Below are 24,344 nucleotides of genomic sequence, written 5' to 3'. Positions count from 1 at the left end.
AACACTGATATATTATCACCTGATGAAGTTGATGTGGTGAACATGTTAACAAACAGTTAACAATTAACACATTCAGCAGACACAGAGCAACATTTGCATTCATTTCACTGTTTGTCTTCACCTAATGAATATAAGTCAACTATTCACTCCTCATTTAGCTTTTGCTCGGTCTAAACCAACTTTTGAAAAAAAAAAAAAAAAAGGTCTGTTCTTTTCCACTATGCTACCCAGCTAGTCGCTAACTTTGTCGGTCTACCGTTTGGTGCTGGGCAGGTAGTGTACAGTGGGTTTATCAGAGCTTCATCACTAAAAACAGCTAAGTCTGGAAACGACACTGATAAGAGCAGTGAGAGTGAACCAAAACAGTAAAGTTGCAGGCCATATAACTAGAACAATGAGCTTAAAGATGCTAAAATGTTCTGTAGAGCTGAAGGGGAAGTGCAGAGTCGGGTGATAATTCTTTTTCAAATTAAATCAAATCAAATTTATTTATAAAGCACATTTAAAAACAACCACAGTTGACCAAAGTGCTGTACAATCATGATAACAAAGACCATGAAAACACAATTAAGACGCAAAGACCGGTTTAACAGACAAAGAGACATTTCTTGGTTTTAACACACTGAGTTAAAAGCCAAGGAATAAAAATGAGTTTTAATATAGGACATGATATAGTGTGCCTTATAATATCCCACCTTCATTTTAAGAATTCAACTTCCACAGAAGTCCAAAAACCTCTCCAGAAAACCTCCTCAGTCTTGTTGCCTTTGCAACCTCCATAAATTATACAATGTTTACTTTCTGACAGGCCGTGTACAGTTAAGTTGCTCTGTCTAGTCCCAAACCAATAAATCCAGAAGCACTGGGGAATGTTAGCTCACATGATAAGAAGCACTGATGTTTGGTATCATTTCTTTGCATTAGGTGGAGGCAGCCACAGACTCTGAATCTGAAAGCAAAGGCTCGCGGGAATACCACTCTGTTGGTATCCAGGTGGAGGATGACAAGAAAGGGTAAGATAATGATTTTAACCTCAGTAGAAAAGCTCAATCTTTGCTCCCGCTATTATAAACAAGAGCACCATTGTCACTGCTTTTATATGTCATTTTAGCCTGTTTGTATGAATGTATGTGTACATTCATCTGTGCATTTCTACTACCTTGCCTCTCAGACAGGGCAGGTTCAAACGCTCCAACAGTGTGACTGCAGCTGTGCAGGCTGACATGGAGTTGGAGGGCTTCCCTACCATGGAGGACAAAGGCCTGCAGTTCGGAGGGGGCTTCCAGCGTCACTCAGAGCCCAGCACGCCGACCCAGTATGGAGCTGTGCGAACCGTTCGCACCCAGGGGCTTTTCAGCTACCGCGAGGATTACCGTACCCCTGCTGAACCCCCCAGCCCCAGGGAGACCACCAGCGAGACCACCTGGCAGCTGGAACCCCCCTCTCCACGGAAGAGTGCGGTCTCATCAGGCGAGTCAGGCAGGGCCTCCCCCTCCCTGAGGAGAGATGGGAGCTGGTTCATGCAACTGCTTCACACAGAGACCAAGAGGATGGAGGGATGGTGTAAGGAGATGGAGGCAGAAGCGGAAGAGAATGACCTGTCAGAAGAAAGTGAGTGTTTGCTGAAAACTACACATATATTTGATCTAAGGTTGCTTTTGTACAGACAGCACTGAAACATAACATTTGGGTTTTTTTACTGTACTGAATGTTTTGGATTGTGGTGGTACAAATTAGGACTTGGCACTGTATGCTGCATGTGTTTCAGTCCTTGGCAAAATCCGAAGTGCAGTGGGAAGCGCTCAGCTGCTCATGTCTCAGAAATTCCAGCAATTCTACTGGCTCTGTCAGCAAAATCTGGTAAGCAACCTATGAAGAAGCAGGTGTATGGGTGTGTGTGTGTGTGTGTGTGTGTGTGTGTGTGTTGCCTGAATTGATTCGTCTTTCCAACTACCCTTCAATAATACTGTTTGCATTCTTTCCATTGATGTTTTTCATTGTCCTTCATGTAAACTTACCTCAGCCAAGTTATGGTGTAGTCAAAAGTACTGTGACTATGCCATATCAATGTCTTCCAGCAGTTAATACTTGATTGGAACTTTGGTATGAGAGGAGTAGTTGGCCAGAAGTGCATTCACTTATTGATTGACAGCCGTGAGCTCACAGTCTCTGTACTGCTGCCAGGCTGTTCAATGAGCCTGAGTCACAGAAGCCTTTGACAACACCTCTCCATGTTAAAATATACTTGGGAGCATATTTCAACTAAAAAATATGAGTAAAAATGTATTACTGCTTTTATAAATGTCAGTAACAACAAAATAAACAGCAACACTGTTGCCAGGTTCCATCATATCACATTGATTTAAAACTAGGGAGAACAAATCTATATCCAGCTCTACATAATTTGCATATTCTTATTAATGAATGGTAAAGCATCCAAGAAAAAGAAAAGGGTGGAAAGAAGTTTAAAAAGGTTTAACCAGTTCAACCAGACCAATATATCATCCATTTGTCAATATTGCAATGTATAAATCATTTAGTAGAAAAGTCAGATTTAATTATTTTTATGGTAACACATAAATGTATCATTCAGGTCATATGTAGGTCCCATCCTGTTTTATAGCCCATATTTGTCCATATCAGAATTTAAATAATATGACTTTATGCAACTTTTTATAAGAGAACATTACATTTGAACACGTCCAGGCAGGATGAAATAGTACGGGCACACAGCTGCAGTGTGAACAAAGCATAATCAAGATCATGATATACTTTATTTGTCCCCATGAGCAAATTTGTTTTGGACTCCACACATAAAGGAAAACAGAAACATCTGCGCTATAAAATTAACTTTTGCCACTGGAAACAGTTCCACACACCTATATGTGCCTTTGCAACCTTCAATTGTTCAACCTTTGTTCACCAACCTTCAGTACACATTTAATGCTTTAGCCGGCACTAACAGACTGAATCAAAATTCCCTGAATGTCATTGATTGTGTGAAGCTACAACACTCAGAATCAATAGGTGTCTAGCACATTTATGTGACCTAAACGTTTTGAATTGAACAATACATGAGCATGGTTGGATGTATTCTGGTGATGCAGCTCTGGCCTGAGAAGAGAAGAACAGAAGGCTGAGCCAAACCTGGGTTTAAATAGACCTAAATACCCAGACAGCAGCCGCTCTATTGCTCATCCAGTGTAGGAACACACAGAGGTCAGGGATTTCTGCCTCGTTTTTTCTTGCTATGCTCACAACTCGTTATATTGATCTGAGCCAAGAACCCAATATTTCAAATAAAGTTGGTGCAGAGTTATGAGAGATAGTGTTGCTGTTTTTGCAATGTGCAGCAGAAACTACTCATTCAGGGGGGAATGGTAATTGCACTGGGATTAGATACAGTAAACCAGCGTTTTAGACCAAGGGCCAAATCCACAAAGAATGGATTGCACCCACTAATAGCACTGTGAATTTGCATACCATTTGCACCGACAATCTGCCCCGTTTTAAGGTCCTATTCACAAAAGATTTTGCACTAATGATATGATGGCGCAAACATGCCCACAAAGTTTTGCAGCTGAGTGAAATTTTCCCTCTTTTTGCGTCTGATTGAATGAGCAGAGCAGAGAGAGCAGAGAGAGGTTTCCAGTATTTCAGGCTTTTCTCCACATTTCAGCACACAGATTAGTCCATAATGAAAACTGCAGAGAGCACAAAAGCCTCAAATTGCATATCTTTAATTAGCAGAGGTGCACACAAACAGAGCTCTCCACAATCACAAACTGAAATTCATGCATCTTGCTTCTTTTACTTCTCTAGTATTTCACATCTATAATATAATCCACTGAAATGTCAAAATACAGCTATTAATGTTAGTCAGGCTCAGTCTGAAATGTGTTAGATTAATGTCTGAATCTTACAATAATGTTGTTCAGGTGTCACTGTATCCGGGATTTTTCAGGAACATCAGTACTGATGTTCTGTTTGTTGCCCACAGCTGGCTGTGTGTCACAGCTGGCTGCAGCATCACACAGCAGCTGAAACAATAAGTGCATCTCCAAATTGAGAAAGAGGCTGTGCGCATTTACGCACGCGGCACAGCAGCAGTAACTTCATTAACACCGGATTGGTCAGGATCTGATGGTAATTAATGTTCTGTCTTCTGCTACACATCTACACAGGTCAGCTGTTACACACAGATTCCAGGTTTATATGGTGGAAATGCTTGTAATAAAGTAGCCCCTCACTGTATGGATGAATCCTGAGCTCTGTCAGAGCTGTTATTTTTATTTTTAAATCAGAGATAAGCTCACAACCCCACTTGATCCCCCCATGTCTGACCGTAGATTTCACCATTAATATCATTCTATATCAATTCAATATCATTCAAGCCTCACAAGATTGAAGATTAGAAGAGACAGAGAGACAGAGAGGGAGTGAGGAGTGAGTATGCATGCAGTTAACACCAACTGTCTGAAGATGCTAATAACTCCACCCTAATTGTTGCAATTAGCGCTGGTCTTTGTGAATTAGACTGTTTTTGCAACAAGGCTTATTTGCACAGAAAGGGGCCCGTTTTGCACCAAATGTATGAATAATACCTAATTTACATACATGCAAATGGCACAGGTGCACCATGACGCTATTTGCTTGGCAGCGTAGTTTGCAGGTGCTTTGTGAATTACTCGCTATTTGTCTCATTTGCGCAGGTTTAGCAGCTGCAAAAGCTGAGCAATCGTTTTGTAGATTTGGCCCCAAGTCTTTTCCCTCTGAAGGGGACAGTATTTTGCCAGTTCACTCAATAACCTTTTAATTACAAAAAGCTGCAACATTTCTCCACATGACTAATGCATTTGGAAAACATTCACTTCATACTTTCTTTGTGAAATAAATACCCACAAATTAGAAGCTTAAAGAGTTATCTAATTGTGTTTTATCAGCCTGCTTCTCTCTACCTCCTGGATCAACTTTCATAAAGCTTGACTTATAAATTCTCTAAAAAGAGACTAACAGTGCGCACAGCACTTCTCTGGGAGGAGCTCCAGGATTAAAAGCACACACTGACACACTGGGCTTAAAAAACTCCCTGACTCCTCCTAAATCTGCCAGCTCGAGATTTTTGAAGCCTTAAAGACTTCTTCAAGACAGTTTGAAGAACATCACAAGTTCGGAGTTCAAAATAAAGCTGATGAATTGCTGAAACAGTCCCTCAGTAATTAGAGATCAGCTTACCTAATATGCTAGATGCTATATTTAAAATCCAAAGTAATTTTGATAATGTATTTTTCTTTAGAGGAATGATACTAATCTCATACTACTTAATACAAACCTACACATCTTTATTTGGATATTATGCAGATGTATCTAGTGTTTTAGTCGCACCTTCAATCATGAGATTTTTTTAAAACACCATAAAGTAAAATATGATTACTGTAAAATTTAAACTCTTATTGCCACTGACACAGATTAATTAAGTGATGCATAACTTGGCTAAAGTTATCTGATAAACTAATTTGTATAGAAATCTCATCTTGTGATGCCATAACATCTTGCTTTTATAAGATCATGAATGTTTAATGTCATACTTACGATGTATTTCTTATTAAAACAAGATACCTAATGAGGACATAAGGACATAATGCCAAATTGTAATGCAGGAAGGAAAACAAAACAATCAAAGAATCATATAATAAGTCACCTACAGTCTAGAGAATACCTGGCACCACCACCGCACTGTAAATCTACTATATCATCAGACAGCTGCACCCTTCACCAGCCACCGAATCTAAATGTCACAGGGCTTAGAGTGTGAGTGTGCGAATGTCTCTGGGGTTATTACAGTAAGTCGACACGTCCCATCACAGATGTGTTATCAAATAGGTACGTGATTTGTGGGATCTCAGAGCTGTCACAGCAAAAACTGCCTCCACGACCCTGTATTAGCACTTCAGCTTATTGCTAGTGCCTAACATTAATTAAAATTGCATAAATGTATTCTAATTTCAGCATATGTCTAACACTGCTGGCTTAAGAAAACCAAACTGTATTAATAATAAACTAAAGGAACTGCCAATTCTGCTGGTTTATAGACTGCTCAGGAGATCAGGAACCAAACTCATACAGTTGCCTTAAATATAAACCAATAGCCAACCATGCTACCAGCGAACAGTAAGTCAGATGGCTGAATCTGTATAATCTGAAAGCCTTGCAAGTCCAGCATTGCTTGTAATTTTGAAGTACAATTTTCAGCAGGCTGGCAGATCTGTTGCATTTATAATCAAAGCATTACCGGGATTATGAGCAAAAACAATTTATGGTAGGTACATAGGAAAAGATCTTTGTAAATTTGGCAGATGCTTAGCTTAACTGAAATACACCCAGAGATCTGAAATGGGTTTTAATAACATTAATCCGGAACATTTGACCAGCTTTGCAGGCTAATGCACAGCTTTCTCAATACTCTGTTTCTTAATCACAGTGAAAAAATTGCAGTCATTCACATATTCATTGTTGCTTCTTAAATGTTCTTTGTTCATACAGAAAGCAAGCAGATGACCTTGGTATTTTTAGCACCATGTTATATTAAAAGTCCTGAATAAAATGTACAGGATGTTGTGTAAGGAGCTCCTTGTATGATGAGACCACTGTCAAGAAAAATGTCTCCTTAGGACCAGTGGCGTAGATCAGATTTTTTTAGACCAATTGAGAAGTGGTGATCAATGGTTATGTGTATATTTTATTATAGGTAATTAATTTCCACAAATCAACATTAATTTTGCCATGTTACAGCCATACATGCAATAAACAGAAAGCTTAAATTGTACACTTTTAATGTTTAATGGTGAGACATTAATGGGTGTAATTTATGTCGTAGAACAAAATGTGAATCAAAGACCTTATTTTCTGTGAGATAGAAAATCCTGTGGGGAAAATTATTTGGAAATGTGGCACGGAAGTCCAGAGCTTAAATAGTTTTAGGGCTATATATGTTCACATTGTAGTAGCGTTTTCTTTACATTATGACAGTTACCTGTAAACTTTATATGAGAGCATGAAGCATGAGCATGAAGTGTAGTTTTTCTGAGTTTCATAGTGACATCTTTATATCGACTCATTACAGTCAACATCTACTGAGAGTGTTCTCAGGTGTTAGTGTATTATAGTTCAAAAACACCTCATGTGTTTTCTGCTTTTTCCGATCATATCTGTACTACTATGCAAGCAGTAAGGTTGATTGTGTTACATATTGTTTTGGCTTTTAAAGTATGAACATACAGAGCAGGGTTGTTTTACAGCAGGGCTGTAACACAGACCCTCAACTAATGGAAGAAAAGACCAAAGCTAAGACGAAGACGTGGACTATATATTAACATCAAGTCTTGGCACAAACCCTCATGACTCAGAAAATCTGCAGTAACTGTAGGCCAGCTACTAAACAATTAGTCGCCCCTCAATTTTATGCTCCTTTCATTTCAGGATTGGAGTGATGAATGGGACTAAACCGACAGGGGCAGTTCATTATTTCTGAGCTCATTCATGGAAATCTGACAAGATTGGTCCACATCACAAGTTGTTATCCATTATTTCAAATGAAAGCCGAAAAATGGTGTTGATGCCTGTTTTCATGAGTCTGATGAGGACATCTAGTGGATCTTGGCTGAAGTGCAATAACCAGTGTGGTCATGACTGACCTATGTCCTGTATGTGTGCCATCATTGTATATTTTGTGTTTGTACTTGAATGACAGGCACTAAACCAACTATCTGACCAATAACTTACACCAGAGTAACTCCTCTCACCTCTGCCTTTCCTAGGATCCCAGTGCCATGCCGCGGCCCACCTCTCAGGACCTGGCTGGGTTCTGGGACCTACTGCAGCTCTCCATTGACGATGTCACCATGAAGTTTGACCAGCTGCAGCAGATCAAGAACAACAACTGGAGGCCCATAGATAGCCCTGAGAAGAAGGTGAGGGGTCCCTCTGGCACTGCCCTCTCTTGCTCAGGCCCAGACAGCCTCAGGGCTCCATCTAGCAGTCCAAAAGCCAGCAACAGGGCAAATGCAGGTTTTATGCAATTCTCTGGTGCTAGTCTAGTGGCAGAAATTACATACTGTGTGTATGAGGCCGTTTTTATCTCCTGACCACAGTCCTGCACAGGACTGGAAACCTGTAACCCGCATCCACAAAGCTCACCACAAACTGATCCAATACCTGCAATTATCTGTAAATGAATTCCACACCCAAGCCATTGCTGGGTTTGTTTCTTTGTTTGTTTGCTTCACTTTTGTTTGTTGTTTGTGGTTGTAAAACCACCTTTTAATAATTGTCCCTTCTTCTTAAAGCCACCAGCTCCCGTACCAAAGAAGACAGTTCGACAGAAGAGTATGATGACAAGGGAGAAATCCCTGGACCTCCCAGACAGGCACCGGCAGGAGGCTCGGCGGCGGCTCATGGCAGCCAAGCGGGCAGCCTCCTTTCGGCAGAACTCAGCCTCGGAGCGAGCGGACAGCATTGAGATCTATATCCCTGAGGCTCAGACTAGACTTTGAGAAGATAGGGTCAGGGGCCAACGTGTCACCCTGCTCTCACATTCAAACTACTTTAAAACTAGCCTTTTTCTAGACTGCTATTCTCTCTACTCTTCCTTTATCCATCTGTTGTCTGATCTCGATAGCCATCCTCAGCGCCCATCACCAACACCATTGGTCTGTAGGATGTGCCAAACCTCTTCTCCCATTGCCAGAATAAGTGTTAGCAGTAATGTATGCCTGACATGGGTTGGTTGGGATTCTTGTTGGTTTGCTGGTCATCATGACACCCAGCCTACACGCACCTCATCCAAAGTCCTGGATGGGTGCGTCCGTAGTTTTTCAGCATTTGCAAAGTGCCATTTAAAAAGTGCAGCTTTGAAAAACCTACCAGCAACCAGGCCTTTGAGCTAAAAAAGAGTAAATGGGAGATGTATTTATTTCAAGTTGTTCAAAAATGTTCAAAGTTAGTAACCCTTCAGTATTTTTCAATAATTTAGGTTACATTATGACTTAGATTCACTTTTGCTCTTTTTGTTTCTTTTTCGGGATAAATGTTGATTATGAGCTAAAAATCACAAAATTGTTGTAAGTTCAAACTATGAAAAGTGCCAATGCTTGAAATACCTCAACTATGTGCATGTGGCACTGATCACCCATTCAAGGTTATTCAGGCAGCCCTCATAAGCTCTGGACTGGTCAGTGTTGAAAAATGCAGCTTTCTACCCAATCTGGTTGTAGTAAGTGAAACATTTTTCATGATCTGGATTGGTGGAAGAATGACATCTGTCAGCTCATCAACATGCACATTTCACACAACTTTTCCTATATATCTCATGTTCCTGTTGCCAACTTTCAAATATTGACATTTACTTGAAGCTGAATACATGCAAGTCTTGTGCCAACATTTTTCATTATGTCAATGCAGTAGAGAAAAAAACTATGAAGGTTTGTGTAACTCCTTAGATCAAAATGTGTAGACAAATGCACTTATGCACTTATTACAATTCTCTCTATTTCCAAGGGAAGTGTATATACCCAAGTTCACAATAGTACTGCTGTATTTTTGAATTGTGAGCAGAAAGAATATTCATTGTGTATTTTTTCCCCATGTCCACTGCCTGCCTGCCCTCTCTATTGCTTTTGGCAAATCTGGTTTTGTTGCATACATACAGTGGCTTGTTCACACACACAAAATCATACTGCTGTGTTTTCATCTGATATACTTCTCTCAGGCCCTTTCAAGTAGCGCCCTCGGCCACCGTTAATGAGGAGTGACAGAAAAACCTCCAAAACATAAACAAAATATCTGCATACTAGTTACTTTAATCCAAGAAATGCTTTGTGATTATCATATTTCTTGAAACGTTCTGTGTTGCTGAAAGTCTCCCTAAGCAGTATCATAAGTGCACTGACTCCCTCTAGGAAAAGCTCAGAAATTATGAAAAATTGGGGCAAAGGCATTCCAAATGGATACAAGCAGCAAGTCCCACATAACTAGTCTCTGGTTGAAAGGCAGTACATGAGGAATAGGATATTTACATGATGTGGCTATGCAGGCCTATGTGGTATTTTCTCACAAAACAATGTAGCTAGATATATATTAGCTTGAGATGCACTGGTTGCACCAGATCTTCATAAATTCAAGTAGTCTAGTTATACATTATGTGTTCACTAAGTGGAAGTAGATAGATATCACTAAATTAAAATGGGTTTATGCCATGTCATTACCAGATATTTATACACACTAACTGCCAGGTGTAACTGTTTTGTAGCTGACTGAACCAACTGACAAAGCTAACGTTAGCTTGCTAATATATGACCCATTTAGAAGAGTAAGAGTTATGAAATATGGTACTTCTTTAAAATGCTGTTTCATAATCATGTCAAGTGGCATAATTTTCATTTCATTTCCTGAAAGTAATGCAATATGCCTCAAAGTACAAAATGTTATGCCAATAACAACTGAATGACTTGGTTAGGTTAGCATAGATAGATATGTCCAACTCACTCTAAACTGCATGCTAACTCTGCATCAACTCTGAAACCATAAAAAGTAATTTTTGGCCACTGTGTTTTAGCTTGTGATGCTACAGTGATGTGATATACTGTTTTCATAATTGATTGCTTTTGATTGGACAGTGCTAATTTACACATTGCTAAAGGTTTTACCAGCTTAAGATACTACTTAAATGTTAATGGTGCAACCAGATTTAGTATATCTCTTTTGAAACTAGCTATTAGATACTAAGTACTTCACTTTACACACAAATTTTAAGGAATTAAGGAATAGCTGGTGCTGTGATGTGAAAGTGGAAAACCAACAGTACAGTTATGGTGGCCTTGGATAAGAGTTTTCCCGTCACTATAGAATTGAATTGCAGGCGATTATAAGTAAATCATAAAGATAAACCAGAGCAAAAGCTAAAATCCTGCTGCTCAAACTTTGGTTGAGGTTACTTGGAAGTTGAGTCTTCATTGCGTTGCCAGTGAATCAACTGTAGGACTAAAGTCTATTGGTAAAACTTTGGATAATCAACCATCTAAAAATGGTGCTGCTTTTTATTTAATCAATACAGTACTAGACAAACAATCAATGCAACACAATGCGCTGTCAGCTGATCGATACTTTATTTAAAAATCTATTTTTATGACTTGAAATTTTTTGGTTGAGTAATTGTGCTAGTGTGCCTGGCCTCATAATGGAGAGGGCCAGGGTGATTTCTCATATGGCAGTAACAAAAAAAGTATTTTGCTGAGTTTTGTTGATGCTTGTGTATCTTGTTTTTGTACCTCAATGCTGACATATTCGAAATGAGAGTGGAAATATTGGGTCAGTGTCTGTCTGAGTCGACTTGATTTCTCCATTACTACCCAACTGTGGCCTGACCTGCATCTCACACACACACACACACACACACACGTTCCCTGTGTCATCAGCATTCTGTTGAAATATATTTTAGATACCAATGTGATAGCGTGTCATAAAATTTCTTTTACAATCCTTTTTTTTTGACAAAATGCAATCCAATTTTTTTAAATGAACTGAATCTCAGTTGCTGCTGTATCAGAATGCGTGAGACATTGTTTAACTATTAATTATTTTCACAAAGTTCAGACAATAATTAGTATAAAGTAACTATCTTAAGTGCATCAAATCACTATGTAGCCAAAGTCAGCCGTAGGGTGTGTATTTCAAACATGTAGTTCCACACTTCAACTACAGACTGGGCTTATAGTAGCCTATGGCTGAGTGTTACATTGCACTTTTTAAGAAAACACACCCATGTATAATTCTGCTGTTTTTTCATTGCCGTGGCAGGGACCTGTAACTGTACAACAGTAGGTTTCTGGAAATCGTCTGGGCTTGTGATGCCAGGCATTTGGCAGAGCAGAGACGATCCCCTGCTGTTGCCACAGTGGCAGGCAGACAGGAGAGAGAGAGAGACAGACTCAGCCTGACATATGCTGGCTTAGAGGAGACGAGAGCTCCGCATAGAGCCCCAAACTGCTGGTGTTGTATGCTGTTGTGTAGCTGGGAGGCTGTTCTGTGAGGATCGTGAGTCACTGCGCTGGGTATTTTTCAGTCTGCCTTTGACTAAGCAAAGCAGCTTATGTAAGATTTTGGGTCCTTGGTGAGATCAAGCAAACAGCCTCCAAGGCCCTTCAAAGCTTGTGTTGATAAATGTATTGCTGAATAGTGGCCTATACTGTAGAACTTAAGCATCAGCACTACATGTATTTGCTTCTATCAAAGTCTACTCAGCTAGTTTCACTGAAAGCTGTCATTGAAACAACAGAGGTGTTTTTCCCTTATGCAAATTGATCTCGTCTGTGAACAAAATGAAGTGTATCCACCGCATTATTTCAGTTTAAAGCATATCTCTTGCTCCTCCAAGAGGCATTCACATAATTAGGAGACCATTTTTCTATTTGGCCATGAATGGACCATCTCAAATAGCAAAGACAAAAGAGTGCCAGAAGTCACAAAGGATTTGTGTAATACAGGCACAGACTTCTTTTACAGCTTCAGTTAGAAGTGAGAACTGTGCTTGCAAAAATCATACATTTATTTTGAGAGTCATTCCCCTTCTGGAAAAATATATTACCTTGATACCCCTGAGACTCTCTGAGCCATTTTATAAACTATAAAGTTAATCTGTCCGCTGTAATGGCTGGGTCAAGTTTGTCTCCCAGAAAAAAATCATTTCCCATCTATTAAAAGTTTTTTAACCTTTTCAGTGGTTTTTGTCCAAATAGGTATGTACAGACTTTGAGATGAGCAGCTGTGGGCTGTTTGTAAAGGCCTGTTACATACAAAATGTTCTTGTATTGAAGCCTTGAAGCGTTTCCAGTGAGTATTTTATGTTGGATCCTTTTGGCTGATGCACCCTTGTGTGGTGTGTGTGTGTGTGTGTGTGTGTGTGTGTGTGTGTGTGTGATACTGTGATCACTGGAGGATTCTCCACTTGTCAGGAAGTCACTGGGGTGATTTTCTTTTTAAAAAAATAAGGTAATTTAACAGTCACCCACCAAAACCGTGTGAAACCCCAAGTGTCACAATCAGTGTCACATTTAATGTCATGAGGGCAGCAATTAACTACAAGTGCCATCTTTCTGACTTATCCAGCATACTGTAAAATCATTACTCTATACAGCCACACATCCTTCATCGGTTTTGTGTTAGCAATTCTGCCATTGCCTACTGTACCTTTCCCCATTTCCAGTCACACATTTCTATCATTTCAGTTCCTTGACATCTGTGGCCTCACTTCTGCTACGACTGTCTATCCGCTTTTAACTCTAGAACCCATGATGTGAAATATTTCAAGGGGACTTTTTTCGTAAACCATGCCGTGGAAAGAGTGTCAGACTCACTGAGATACACTGATACAACACTTCCTTGAACTTGGAATGTGAAACAACTCTATAATTACTAGACAAAATGAAAAAGGTAGTTGTTTAGCTAAAACTATTTTCATCTCTTGTATATCATATCTATAGTGAGGATGAATATAATGCCAAATATTCATTATTTGTAAAGAAATATATATAGATATATAAATATATAATATATGCTTCATTGAAACATAACTATTTTCTGCTCTTGCTCATGTTTTGTTGTCATTTTTACTTTGTTATGGTTATTTTATAAGCTGATATGATGGCATGCGAAATACTGATTCTGAATGTAGGCTTATTTATTATTTTTTTGTTACTATTATGACACTGTCCCACTGATGTACATTTGTTATGTATTTATTTAAGTTGATCACATATGCATTTCTCAATGTGTGTTATTTCAGTGCTATATTTCCAGAAGTTATTGTATCATTGGGTTATTTTTTGTATTATTTGAGTAGTTTGCAACAACATATGCATTTTCCTCTGTTCTTTCCTAGCTGAGCTATTGAAAGATTTTGCCTCTTTGAGTAGTTTGGTCATTGCTGAGGTCATCCAGTGTAAATAATTCTGCAATTAAATTTTTGGAGAAAAAGTTTGGAAAAGTTTGTCTGTGTCGTGCCTGTTAACTTTGAAAATATAATCCAAATGTAAACTTGGTAATTCAGCCTCTGCTGCAGTGCCAATTATTTTTAAATGTTAATATTAGTAAAGTGTTCTGAATTTATACATAAATTTACAATATTTTATTTCATATTGTCAGACAGAAAACTACATTATATCCATCAAAGTAGGAAAGCAAAAACAACTATTCAATGCTTCTCCTAATAACAGTATTCCCATTGGCAGGATGTTAGCTCACAGGAGGAAAGCTCAATAAATGTATCAAACCTTTCTTGACATTTCATGCATTTTATATATGTATGCCTGCCTACCAAAATAGCAATGGATAGATACAGATCAGGGGAAGCTCTGAATCATCTGTCAAAGAAAATGGCGCATTTACTTTTAACTGTTCTTGGTCAAGTGAGTCGAGAAGGTCACCAGTAACTTGAAATTTACATTATGGTTAGAATATAATGTCACTTATGAATAGTTTGTTTTTGCTGCTTCTATAAAAAAAAAAACCCTATGTGAATCCACTCATCTTCGTCTGTGATTCTTATAAACAGACCAAAATAGTGGCTTTAAAAACCACTAATTAGTGTGTTCTGTGTTGTGATAGCTTTTGTACTTTTGGAGCAATTTAAGTCCAGCAGTTTTCAGATCTTATCAGTGTTTGGCGTCATCAGTCAGAGGCTGAAGCTGCCATTTTTTTTAGACCAGAAAAAAATTCTAAACACATCTGACTCCCACAGTTTTAACAAATTGTTGCTACAAGCCTCCTCTCTCTCAAAATGGAAATACATTTCCCATATGAGTTACACTGTTTGAGATCTAAACCTTAATTGATAGGGAGAGCACTGTCTGTCCCTCATTGACTGCAATACAAACTGCAGGTGGTCCCAAACACTGTGTACATATATTATATATTTTCATCCTCAGCTAGTCCTGCTTCCACTAATGATGCACAAATCTCCGGGCTACAAGCTTTAGTTTTAGGTAAATCAATTTCTCCTCAACAAAGTGGGAACTTTTTCTTCACATGTCAGAGTTAGTCTGCCAGCTCAGTGGTTTAAGCCCTGTTCTCATGGTCAGCTTCCCTATGAGATTCCAAGGCTGTGGGTTTGATCCCTGCTCCTGGCAACACATGCAGACACAGACACACAGCTGGTTCCACTCAGCTGATTGAACCTATCTCTATCTCTTCCTTTTAACTGTTCTGTTTTAACTCTCATGTCCCTATGTTTACTGTTTGCTGTGTCACATATTTGCTACGTGCATAGCATTGCTGTCTTACAAACATGTATGTAAGCATGTATGTAGTGTGTCTCTCTATCTATTGTTCTGGTGTGTGTGTGTGTGTGTGTGTGTGTGTGTGTGTGTGTGTGTGTGTGTGTGTGTGTGTGTGTGTGTGTGTGTGTGTGTGTGTGTGTGTGTGTGTGTGTGTGTGTGGGTGCATGAGACTGAAACAGTTTTGGATTGTGATTGAAACCTGAAACCACTGAAGGCTTGAATGTACTAACACTTAAAAGGAAGACAGAGAGAATCTCAATAGATTGATTGGAACCAGCTGTGTCTGTGTCTACATTTCCTTAAAAAGAACAGTCTTGCCAGGAGCAGGGATCAAACCCACAACCTTGGAATCTCATAGGGAAACTGACCATGAGAACAGAGCTTAAACCACTGAGCAAGCAAACTAGACCTGGCATGTGAAGAAAAAGTTCCCATTTTGTTGAGGAGAAATTGATTTGCCTAAAACTAAAGCTTGTAGCTCAGAGACTTGTACATCATTAGTGGCAGCAGGATTAGCTGAGAATGAGGATAATGTCTGGAGGGACCACTTGCAGTTTGTATTGCAGTCAATGAGAGCCAGACAGCGCTCTCTCTATCAATTAAGATTTAGATCTCAAACACTATAACTCCTCTGGGAAATATATTTACATTTTGAGAGGAGGCTTGTGGCAACATTTTGAGGTATGATATGTGCTTAGAGAGTTAAAACTGTGGGAGTGAGATGTGTTTGCATTTTTTTTCCTGGTGAGAAAATATCTCTGCTCTCCCCTGTGCTTGATGATGTCACACACTGAGGTCTGAAAACTGCTTTAAATTGCTCCAAAAGTACAGAAGGTATCATAAGTAATCAGATTACATCCGCAGTTTGTCAAACTTCAATCCGTCCGTCCAGTCGTCCCTCAGCCTGCAGACTATAAGCACGTTTTCACTGATTAACAAAGAAAAAACACTTTTATTCTGTTTTTACTCAGCTGCAGCCTCACTAATCCATCTCTCACCAGACTCTATACAAACAGTTTTATCTTTTTAGAGTTCACTGTAAAACACTGCTGCAGGACTCATGTCATGATATGTAGAGATTTCACTAGTTTGGAATTGTCTGGAGAAGGTTTGGATAGTTTTGGAGAATGTTTTTGATAGTTTGGGGGACGTTTGGAACAGTTTTGGAGTTTCACAGTGTAGCAGCGTCAACGTCCCTACAGGGGTTTAAGGAGACAGTTTTACTTTTGACCTGAACATTTAGACCCTTTCTCAGAGTTTTTAATGTAAGTCCATGTTTTGTTTTTGTTTTTTGTTTTTTTAAATCAGACAAAAGTAATGTTTGTTTTTGTTCTAAGGTTCATTCTGATGGAACTGAAGCTCAAAGCCTGAAGACACCTCCAATTATTATTAGTAGTAGTAATAGTAAGTGTAAGACTGTAACACTGTAACAGCTGAGAGGAGATAAAACTATTTTGTTATTGTAATTATTAATAATAAGTGAACATTGTAACAACTGACAGGAGATACAACATGAACCATCAGTGTTGGAAAATCTTCTGTTGTTTTCATGTGTTTGTGTATCCAAATAGTCCAGTGGCTAAAGATGTTGTCACTTTGGTGTCCTTTTTAGATTCCAAAGTTGTGAGTTTGATCCCTGCTAAGGGCAACACTCAGTAGAGTTGAAGGTGACAAAAATGCAGATGCAGACAGATGCTTTCAGTCTGTTGATTACTGGCACGCACTGGGACAAACACAAACATTCCACCTTGTGTCCTCTTCTCTTCAAATGAAGCTCTTTAGAAACTTAAATTGTCAGCTTATTTGAATATACTTCCCAGCATGCATTCTGGACAACAACAATGGAGGCCATTGTGTGTCTTTGTAAACATGTGTGTCAGAGGAGTCAGATGGCTTTCTCTCAGATCAACATTAAAACAATTCAAACCATGATGAAAATACAATATATACAATATTCAAAGATTTTGGTGCAAGAGCAGCAGCTTGCAGCAGCAGCTGGCAGTCTAATCAGCTAGCAGTAATCACACACGTTTTCCTCAGGAAATGCACATTATAGTCTTCATATAATATTCAGATCTGATTTTCCAAAAACTATGTTGTTCAAAAATATCTTTTAGGTGGACTACACTATAGAATGATTAATATCTGATGTGTGAATTCTTAAGAGCAGACTGCACATGAAATTTTGGCCTGAGTGGCAACATTGTTAAAGTTCAAGTCAAGACAGAGAGTTGGTTGTGAACAGAATTTATGACATTTTTTTCATTGTGACCATATGCAGATGTTGGGCAACTTACTATTGTAATGTTAATCTAATTTAATCTCATGACAAAACAGCAGGTTCCATGCACTATAGGCATAATTGGCACCATTGCCACATTTGGTATAGCTGACAAACAATCATGTCTGACATTAATTTAAATAGAGATTACATCTATTTACGTGTCCTATGATCAAATATCTGTTCTAAAAATTATATCCAATTTAGAATTGAGAATTACTTGACTGAGTTCTGCTGTATTATGACTACTTTCAAATTTCATCATCAAACATCCACATTATTGTTAGTCATAAACAATAATATTAACAACATAATAATATTCTGGCTGTTTAGACTTCTTCTCAGAGTGTAGCCTTTAAATATAGGATCATGCAACATATGTATTACTTTTTTTCTGATCTGATTGTTTTTACATGTTCTTGTACATAATATGTATATTTTCTGGACATGTAGAAAAACTCATCCATTCAGCAGCCATTCATTAACTAGGATTAGGGCTAGGTTACTTCTATATATATATATATTTAAAAAAAAAAAAAAAAAACCTTTTAGAACTCAATTTAAGCTCCTTGTCCTGTCCTGTCATATCATCTAAAATCTATGAGGTGAGGTCACCCCCTGTTGGACAAGGAAATAAATTCATGGGTTCAGTTGCAGTTGTATTTGTCTGAGCTTCACTTTCCCAGTTGCCAATAAAACAAGTTATACATTTTTAGATAATTGCTCAGATTATTATGGCATGATATATCACAGGATGCTTCATCATTTCCGACTTGTGGGGAAGTCACCATCTCTCCAGTTAGTAATGTATTCAGGGCTATACACGAGGCTCAACTTCATGAGAGACATGAAGACTTTAAATAACCCTGAATATAACTGTTACTGTTGTTGTGGGAGAATATGTAGTTGGTAGCTCGTTTCAGTGGACAGCTGATCACCTATTCATTGCAGGTACGGTCTAAGAAGTAGCATACTCTCTCCTGCCAGCAGCCCATATACTTTTGTTGGATGGTATGTGTGTGGAGTTGTTGATCATAGCATGCACCTAGCCCCTGACCTAATCAGAATTTGTTTATTAGCCAAGTATGCAAGCTTATAAAGAATCTGTCTTGGTGTTTGCTCTCATAAACACAACATAGAAGAATAAAATTATAACGAGAGTAAGGTAATAATAATAATGAAATGAAATTAAGTGATACTCAAATTAAATGAAAAATTAAAATTTAAAATCTATTTACAGAATGGAATAGTAATAGCTTCGAAATGAGATATAAAACTTGACTGCGCTACGGACCAAGAAATGGTGAAAAGTGCAAAAATTAAATGTGACATGATGATGTTAAGAGTGGAGGCTGAGTGCAATGTACAATTTTAAGTCCAGTTTGATGAACCATATGAAAGTGGCCAGTGCAGGGATTAAAAGAGGTGTGTGAAATGTAAAGTCCAGTTTGATAACAGTTCCTGTGTCTGCTGGCAGAGGTTTTTATGGACCTCAGTCTTTTTTTTCCTAAGGGAAGAAGTTCAAAGAGTCACGCTGTGTAGGGCTGCACTTACTCCTGTGACATTGCACAGGATAAGCAGGTATACATGGAATTTTAATCTAATGAAAGTTTTTGCACAACGTGTTATCAATGAAATTTTCCATGTTATCAAATATACTGTATCACTAATATTAAATCATAATACTTTTAAATTCTCCACTGACACGTCTTTACAGTGTATGTCTATTGTGGTAGCTATATCTAATCATATGTTTGAGACATATTTGGCAACGCAGCATTTATTACATTTAGTAACGTTGTGTTTCATATATGTCTGCATACATCTGACAATAACCAATAGGATGGGATGCTAACACAAATGTGAGCGGCGCCGACCAATGGAATATCCAGAAATTTAAAATGGGCGTTACTTCCTGTTTTAGGGTCACATGACCAAATTGAAGTCGTATGATGTGAATTTTCCTGTTGAAGCTTCACAGCTCAGCACAGTGTTCCTAAAACTGGACAGTATGTACTAAAGGGCTGTTAGCTAGTTTGTGGTAAGTTATAATTACTGCTTTTGACTTTTTACCATTGTGTTAGTTTTAGTCGGTCTCACATTTCGTCGTCGTAGTGTTTTTTTGGTGCTAATTTTACAACACAGCTAACTTGAGTTTCACACTGACTCATCACGTTTTTGGAGGACTTGACAATAAAAGTTTTGGCTTAAATCGATATTTTGGTTCTGTGTCGAGCTTTTTTTTGTACTTAACATGAGTTACAAGTTGTCTTAACGCTATTAACCCGAGACGCTGACAAATACTCTTAAAGCGACACAACTTAAAACAATAGGCTGTATATTTTAAGTTAAACATGTTAACGAGGTATACTTGTAAATTAATGGAGTTTGGGTAAACTGTACATGTGAATATAGCCAGAGTAATATGTTCGGGGATGGTGTGCAGTGGAGCTTGTCAGTACTTTTGTTTTGTTTTTTCTCTTCAGCAGCTTTCATTTGTTTTGCAGGTGACCCACAGGCATGTGCCTGGCGCTGCTCAGGGCCACCCCTGCAGCTGAGACTCCCCTCAGCTTGAGCTCCACTAACCTCCCTCAAACACCATGGATCCTGAGCAGCAGACCAGCCATCTGCCTCCTGCTGGTGCCCCATCCCAGCCCAGTGCAGAATACTTCTCATGGGATCATCGCCTCCAGCTTATTGGCCTCGGCTTTACCTTCTATACAGCAATATTTCTCCTCTCCCACCTCCTGTCTGTGGCACTGTCCGGCACCTACAGGTCCCTGCTAGCTAAAGAGAAGGTTTTCTGGAACCTTGCAGCAACTCGGGCAGCATTCGGCATCCAGAGTACTGTAGCTGGTCTCAGGGCATTGACTGAGGACTCTGCATTAACCAGAGACAAAGTGAGGGGACAAGAGGACTGGTCATGGTTCAATGTCCTCACAGCCACGGGTTTCTTTTTGTTTGAGAATGTAGCATTGCATGCCTCCAGTGTGGTATTTTGGTCATTTGACCTCCCACTGGCAACGCACCATTTCTTCGCCCTGTCAGGATACGCAGGGGCGGTGGTGTGGGATTCCCTGGGCCACTTCTTGCCAATGGTTACGCTGCTGCTGGAGATGAGCACACCATTCACATGTATATCCTGGATGTTACTGAAGGTAGGGACTTCATAGTGCTATTGTTTAGAGTGAAACGACTTGTCCCCACATGTTTCTATACATATCTTACAAATGGTTTCTTTCAATCTACCCTTACCACATTTGAGCAGTAACTGCAGTCACCAAATCTTTGTTTGTTTACCAAAGTCTCAGGGCTTTACTAATAGCATCTGATGCTGCTGGTTGATCATCTATTTGTTTACAGGTTCTTGTCATCTATCATGAAAATTTCTCAAAGTGTCAACATGTTTCAGTTCCTCTTTGGTCTTGTGCACCTTATGATTGCCAACAGCTACACTTTGGTATTCTTTGAAAGAGGAAGTTCTATTAAAAAAAGACTGAACCAGAACCTAAACTTTCTTTGTTCCTCCTACCCACGGATTTGAATGCACAGAAAATGCAAAGATGTTGACTGCTTAAATGATGATATAGTTTAAAATAATAGCTTTATGTAATGTTATAAAACACTTATATGTCACATTAAGATCTTCACACTAATAAAGATGATTGCTGTTTACTGAACGTTATTTAAAAATTGCTTTCAAAAACCTCAGTCGTCATTGTCTCAATCTATCTTTCTTCCTTCCTGATAGGCCGGCTGGGCCCGCAGCCTGTTTTGGCGAACCAACCAGTGGGTGATGATCCACATGTTCCACTGTCGCATGGTGCTCACCTACTACATGTGGTGGGTAAGTTTGACCCACTGGAGAGAGCTCATTACTCATGTGGCCCTACCCCAAATCCTGCTTTTCTTCTCCGGCCTGGCTCTGCTCACATTTATCATCAACCCCATCTGGACGCACAAAAAGACCATGCAGCTGCTCAACCCTGTGGATTGGAACTTTGGAAACAAACCGGCACCCGTCAATGGATCCACACAGGGCCAGTCCGAGGTTTCTGTCAAACCCCATGCTAACTGAAGAATACCAAGGAGATCATTCCCTGCCTGAATGATGCTATGTTTTTTATTTGTTTTCCTTGAGTGTTTTAAGATTTATTTTATCAGATTCAGACTTTTTTTTTTTTTTTTTTTTACACATTTGGACCCTAAGTCCTTGTGGTATTGGGACTTAACTTATTTAAAAAGCTCTTAAAAGTTGTCTGGTATGACCTAGACAAAAAGAGATTACATTGTCTTCCATCAGGCTTTCAGACAGTTATCATGCCGATAAGTATTTGACAGTCCAGAGGAAAGAATATTAATTTTCCGTCTGGGTAGCTTTTAATAGGTAGATGTGGTTGTTTATGTATGAATGGGAAGCTGCTTGTTTGCATCATTTTGAGGACGCTGCGATTGGTTATTTATTCACAATAAGGAAAAATACATGTGAGCAGTTCTTGCAAGAACCATTCAGAAGCAAAAACACAAATTAAAACATTGTTTTAGCAAAAATAAGCTTGTGGACATAAATATTTTGAATTTTAAGTTGAAAGCAACACAACAAAATGTGAGGCCACTATACACCTACCTTATGTAGAGATTTACATCCTGTCCCGATTAAAGAAGCATTGCATTGTCTGCCCACAGCTTCTTCTGTTAATCTGTTGCTATTGATAGATTGTTTCTATTTATGTTGCAGGTAAAAGAAACCTTGTAGTAACATGTTGTTTGCTTGAGGATACGATATGAGTGAAACAGAGGAGGTTATGTTTTCAGTGATCATAGAACAACTCTGAAGTGAAGCAACATCGAGAATGTGACTTTGGTCATGCACAGCTCCATTGTTGCAACATAGTTAATCAGCAATGATTGGGCAGCGTAGGCTAGAAAATTGGGTCAAGACTGAGGTTCTACAGGTTAGTAGTTGTAGCTATTAAATGCTAAGTGGACAATTCGATAAGTCAGTTCATGAGTCACACTGGTAGTTTTTTGGACCATGAATCCTCTTTAAGCACAGAGGGAAATGTTTATCATGGTTGTTTTCATGAAAGAAATTTCTAAACAGAAGAACACTGAGGACTGGTCAACTTTACAAAGGCTCTATTGTCCAAAATGGAGATGCAATGTGATGAAACTGTGGCAGTGTTACACAGTATTACCATGCAACATTTCGATCATGATTTATTTGATATTATGAATCAAGTTACTTTAAATTAGAAGTGTTTAATAGTGTTTAGTAGATGTTTATTTCTACTCATGTCAGATCAAAATGTCTTAAGTTTGTTTTTTTCACACACTGACCACATTGTTCTGGAAATGAGGGTTGGATTTGTTCATTGTCATATAACTAGCATAAGATGTTTTTGTTTGCTTGGATGAGTATGTTGGAAGCATTGTCTGAATCTGATTGTCACTCAGCTGCAAACTTTCAGATTCTTTTTAATTTCTCCCATTTCTCACTGTGTGGGTTTTAACATTGCAGAATTAACATTGCTACTGTAGCCCTCATCTAATTGTGTTTATAAACTCTACAATTTTAGATGTTTCCATTTTAAACATTAGTATTAATCTAGATTAATCTTTTGCATCTGTAGGATACATTTCAACTCCTGGAATTGGGGCTGAGGGAAGTTATCTGGCGTAGTAAATAAATGAGTTCACTGCTAAGGTTAATGAACAGTTGAAGATATTCAAAAAGGCCTTTGCAGGGCCATTTTATTACTCACTGTTTATTCTAAGAAGCAGATTTCCTGAGTTATCTGTATAACTTTGCTGAGTAAAATCTAGATGCCCCTCGAATCTGAAACCTGGACTGATAAAGAACTTTGTCGAGTTTGACTCAGCAGCATAATCAAGATAACTCTAAACCTGCCTCATGAAACAGGTCTTGGGACGACTAAGATGAAACCACACATTGTCTGGTGCATTGTACATTAAGTGTATTTACACTAGAAGTATTTTCATTATTTTAGTAACAGTTTAACATTTATTACAAAAATTACTAATATCAGATTGTGTTAGATTTTCCTATAGCTTTCATTTGTCATGACCACATTGAAGTAACTTTATGAGATGGGTGGAGGTTTCCCTTTTTAGTTTTATGTCTTAGGCCAAAATATTCAACGTCATGTTTTTGTTGGGAAATGTGTTCATTTGAGTTTATTTGACTTTGAGACTTTGACATAAAATAAAATGTTTGTTGACATATTGTGTCCCTTGTTTTTGTTCATACTTCATCTTAAGCCTGCGCAATAGAACATCCGCCTGTAGGTGGCAGAATAGGAATAATTATTTCTTAAGTATGTTTACTCAGTTTTTCCCATTTGGCGAAACATTGATTTAGTTTTCCAAAAGGATTAACACCACCTCCTTACAGATTTATTTTACACAGCATTTCAAAATGTGCTGAAGTGTGAATGTCAGAGATGTTATGTAAGGTCTTAAATTTAAAAATGCTATTCAGTCTAACTGTGATTGAAGGAGTTTAAACTACAAGTTCCTAGTTGTCTTATAATATGCCCAATTTTTTTTTTTTTGCTCAAACACAAGCCTGAAGAAACAAAAGTTTCAAAGCCACTATGTGTACATCGATCAATAATTTGATTTAACGTTTGTTTAGAATGTGTTACTATTTCAATAAAGTGTAATAAAGAGAAACTGGTGCAGTTTATGAGCATATTACCATTAAAAATTAA

The 24,344-nt window shown here is 38.5% G+C and overlaps 2 protein-coding genes across 2 annotated transcripts in view; both read left to right on the top strand.

Moving 5' to 3' along the window:
- dlgap2a (discs, large (Drosophila) homolog-associated protein 2a) overlaps window positions 1-13,986 on the top strand; it is a 161,614-nt gene extending 147,628 nt beyond the window's left edge. The window contains exons 11-15 of the mRNA XM_042387952.1: window positions 925-1,013; window positions 1,172-1,611; window positions 1,769-1,860; window positions 7,818-7,970; window positions 8,346-13,986. Coding sequence (XP_042243886.1) covers window positions 925-1,013; window positions 1,172-1,611; window positions 1,769-1,860; window positions 7,818-7,970; window positions 8,346-8,552 — 981 coding nt within the window. The 3' untranslated portion in view covers window positions 8,553-13,986. The remainder of the gene's footprint in view (window positions 1-924; window positions 1,014-1,171; window positions 1,612-1,768; window positions 1,861-7,817; window positions 7,971-8,345) is intronic.
- A 5,559-nt stretch (window positions 13,987-19,545) lies between these two features.
- cln8 (CLN8 transmembrane ER and ERGIC protein) lies at window positions 19,546-23,856 on the top strand. Its single transcript, XM_042388238.1, has 3 exons — window positions 19,546-19,651; window positions 20,118-20,768; window positions 21,362-23,856. The coding sequence occupies exons 2-3, from the start codon at window positions 20,211-20,213 to the stop codon at window positions 21,686-21,688; spliced, it is 885 nt and encodes a 294-aa protein (XP_042244172.1). The 5' UTR covers window positions 19,546-19,651; window positions 20,118-20,210; the 3' UTR covers window positions 21,689-23,856.
- The last annotated feature ends 488 nt before the right edge of the window (window positions 23,857-24,344 follow it).

This window comes from Thunnus maccoyii, chromosome 16 (genome assembly GCF_910596095.1).
Source record: "Thunnus maccoyii chromosome 16, fThuMac1.1, whole genome shotgun sequence".
NCBI lineage: Eukaryota > Metazoa > Chordata > Actinopteri > Scombriformes > Scombridae > Thunnus > Thunnus maccoyii.
This window is presented reverse-complemented; position numbering and strand designations above follow the sequence as displayed.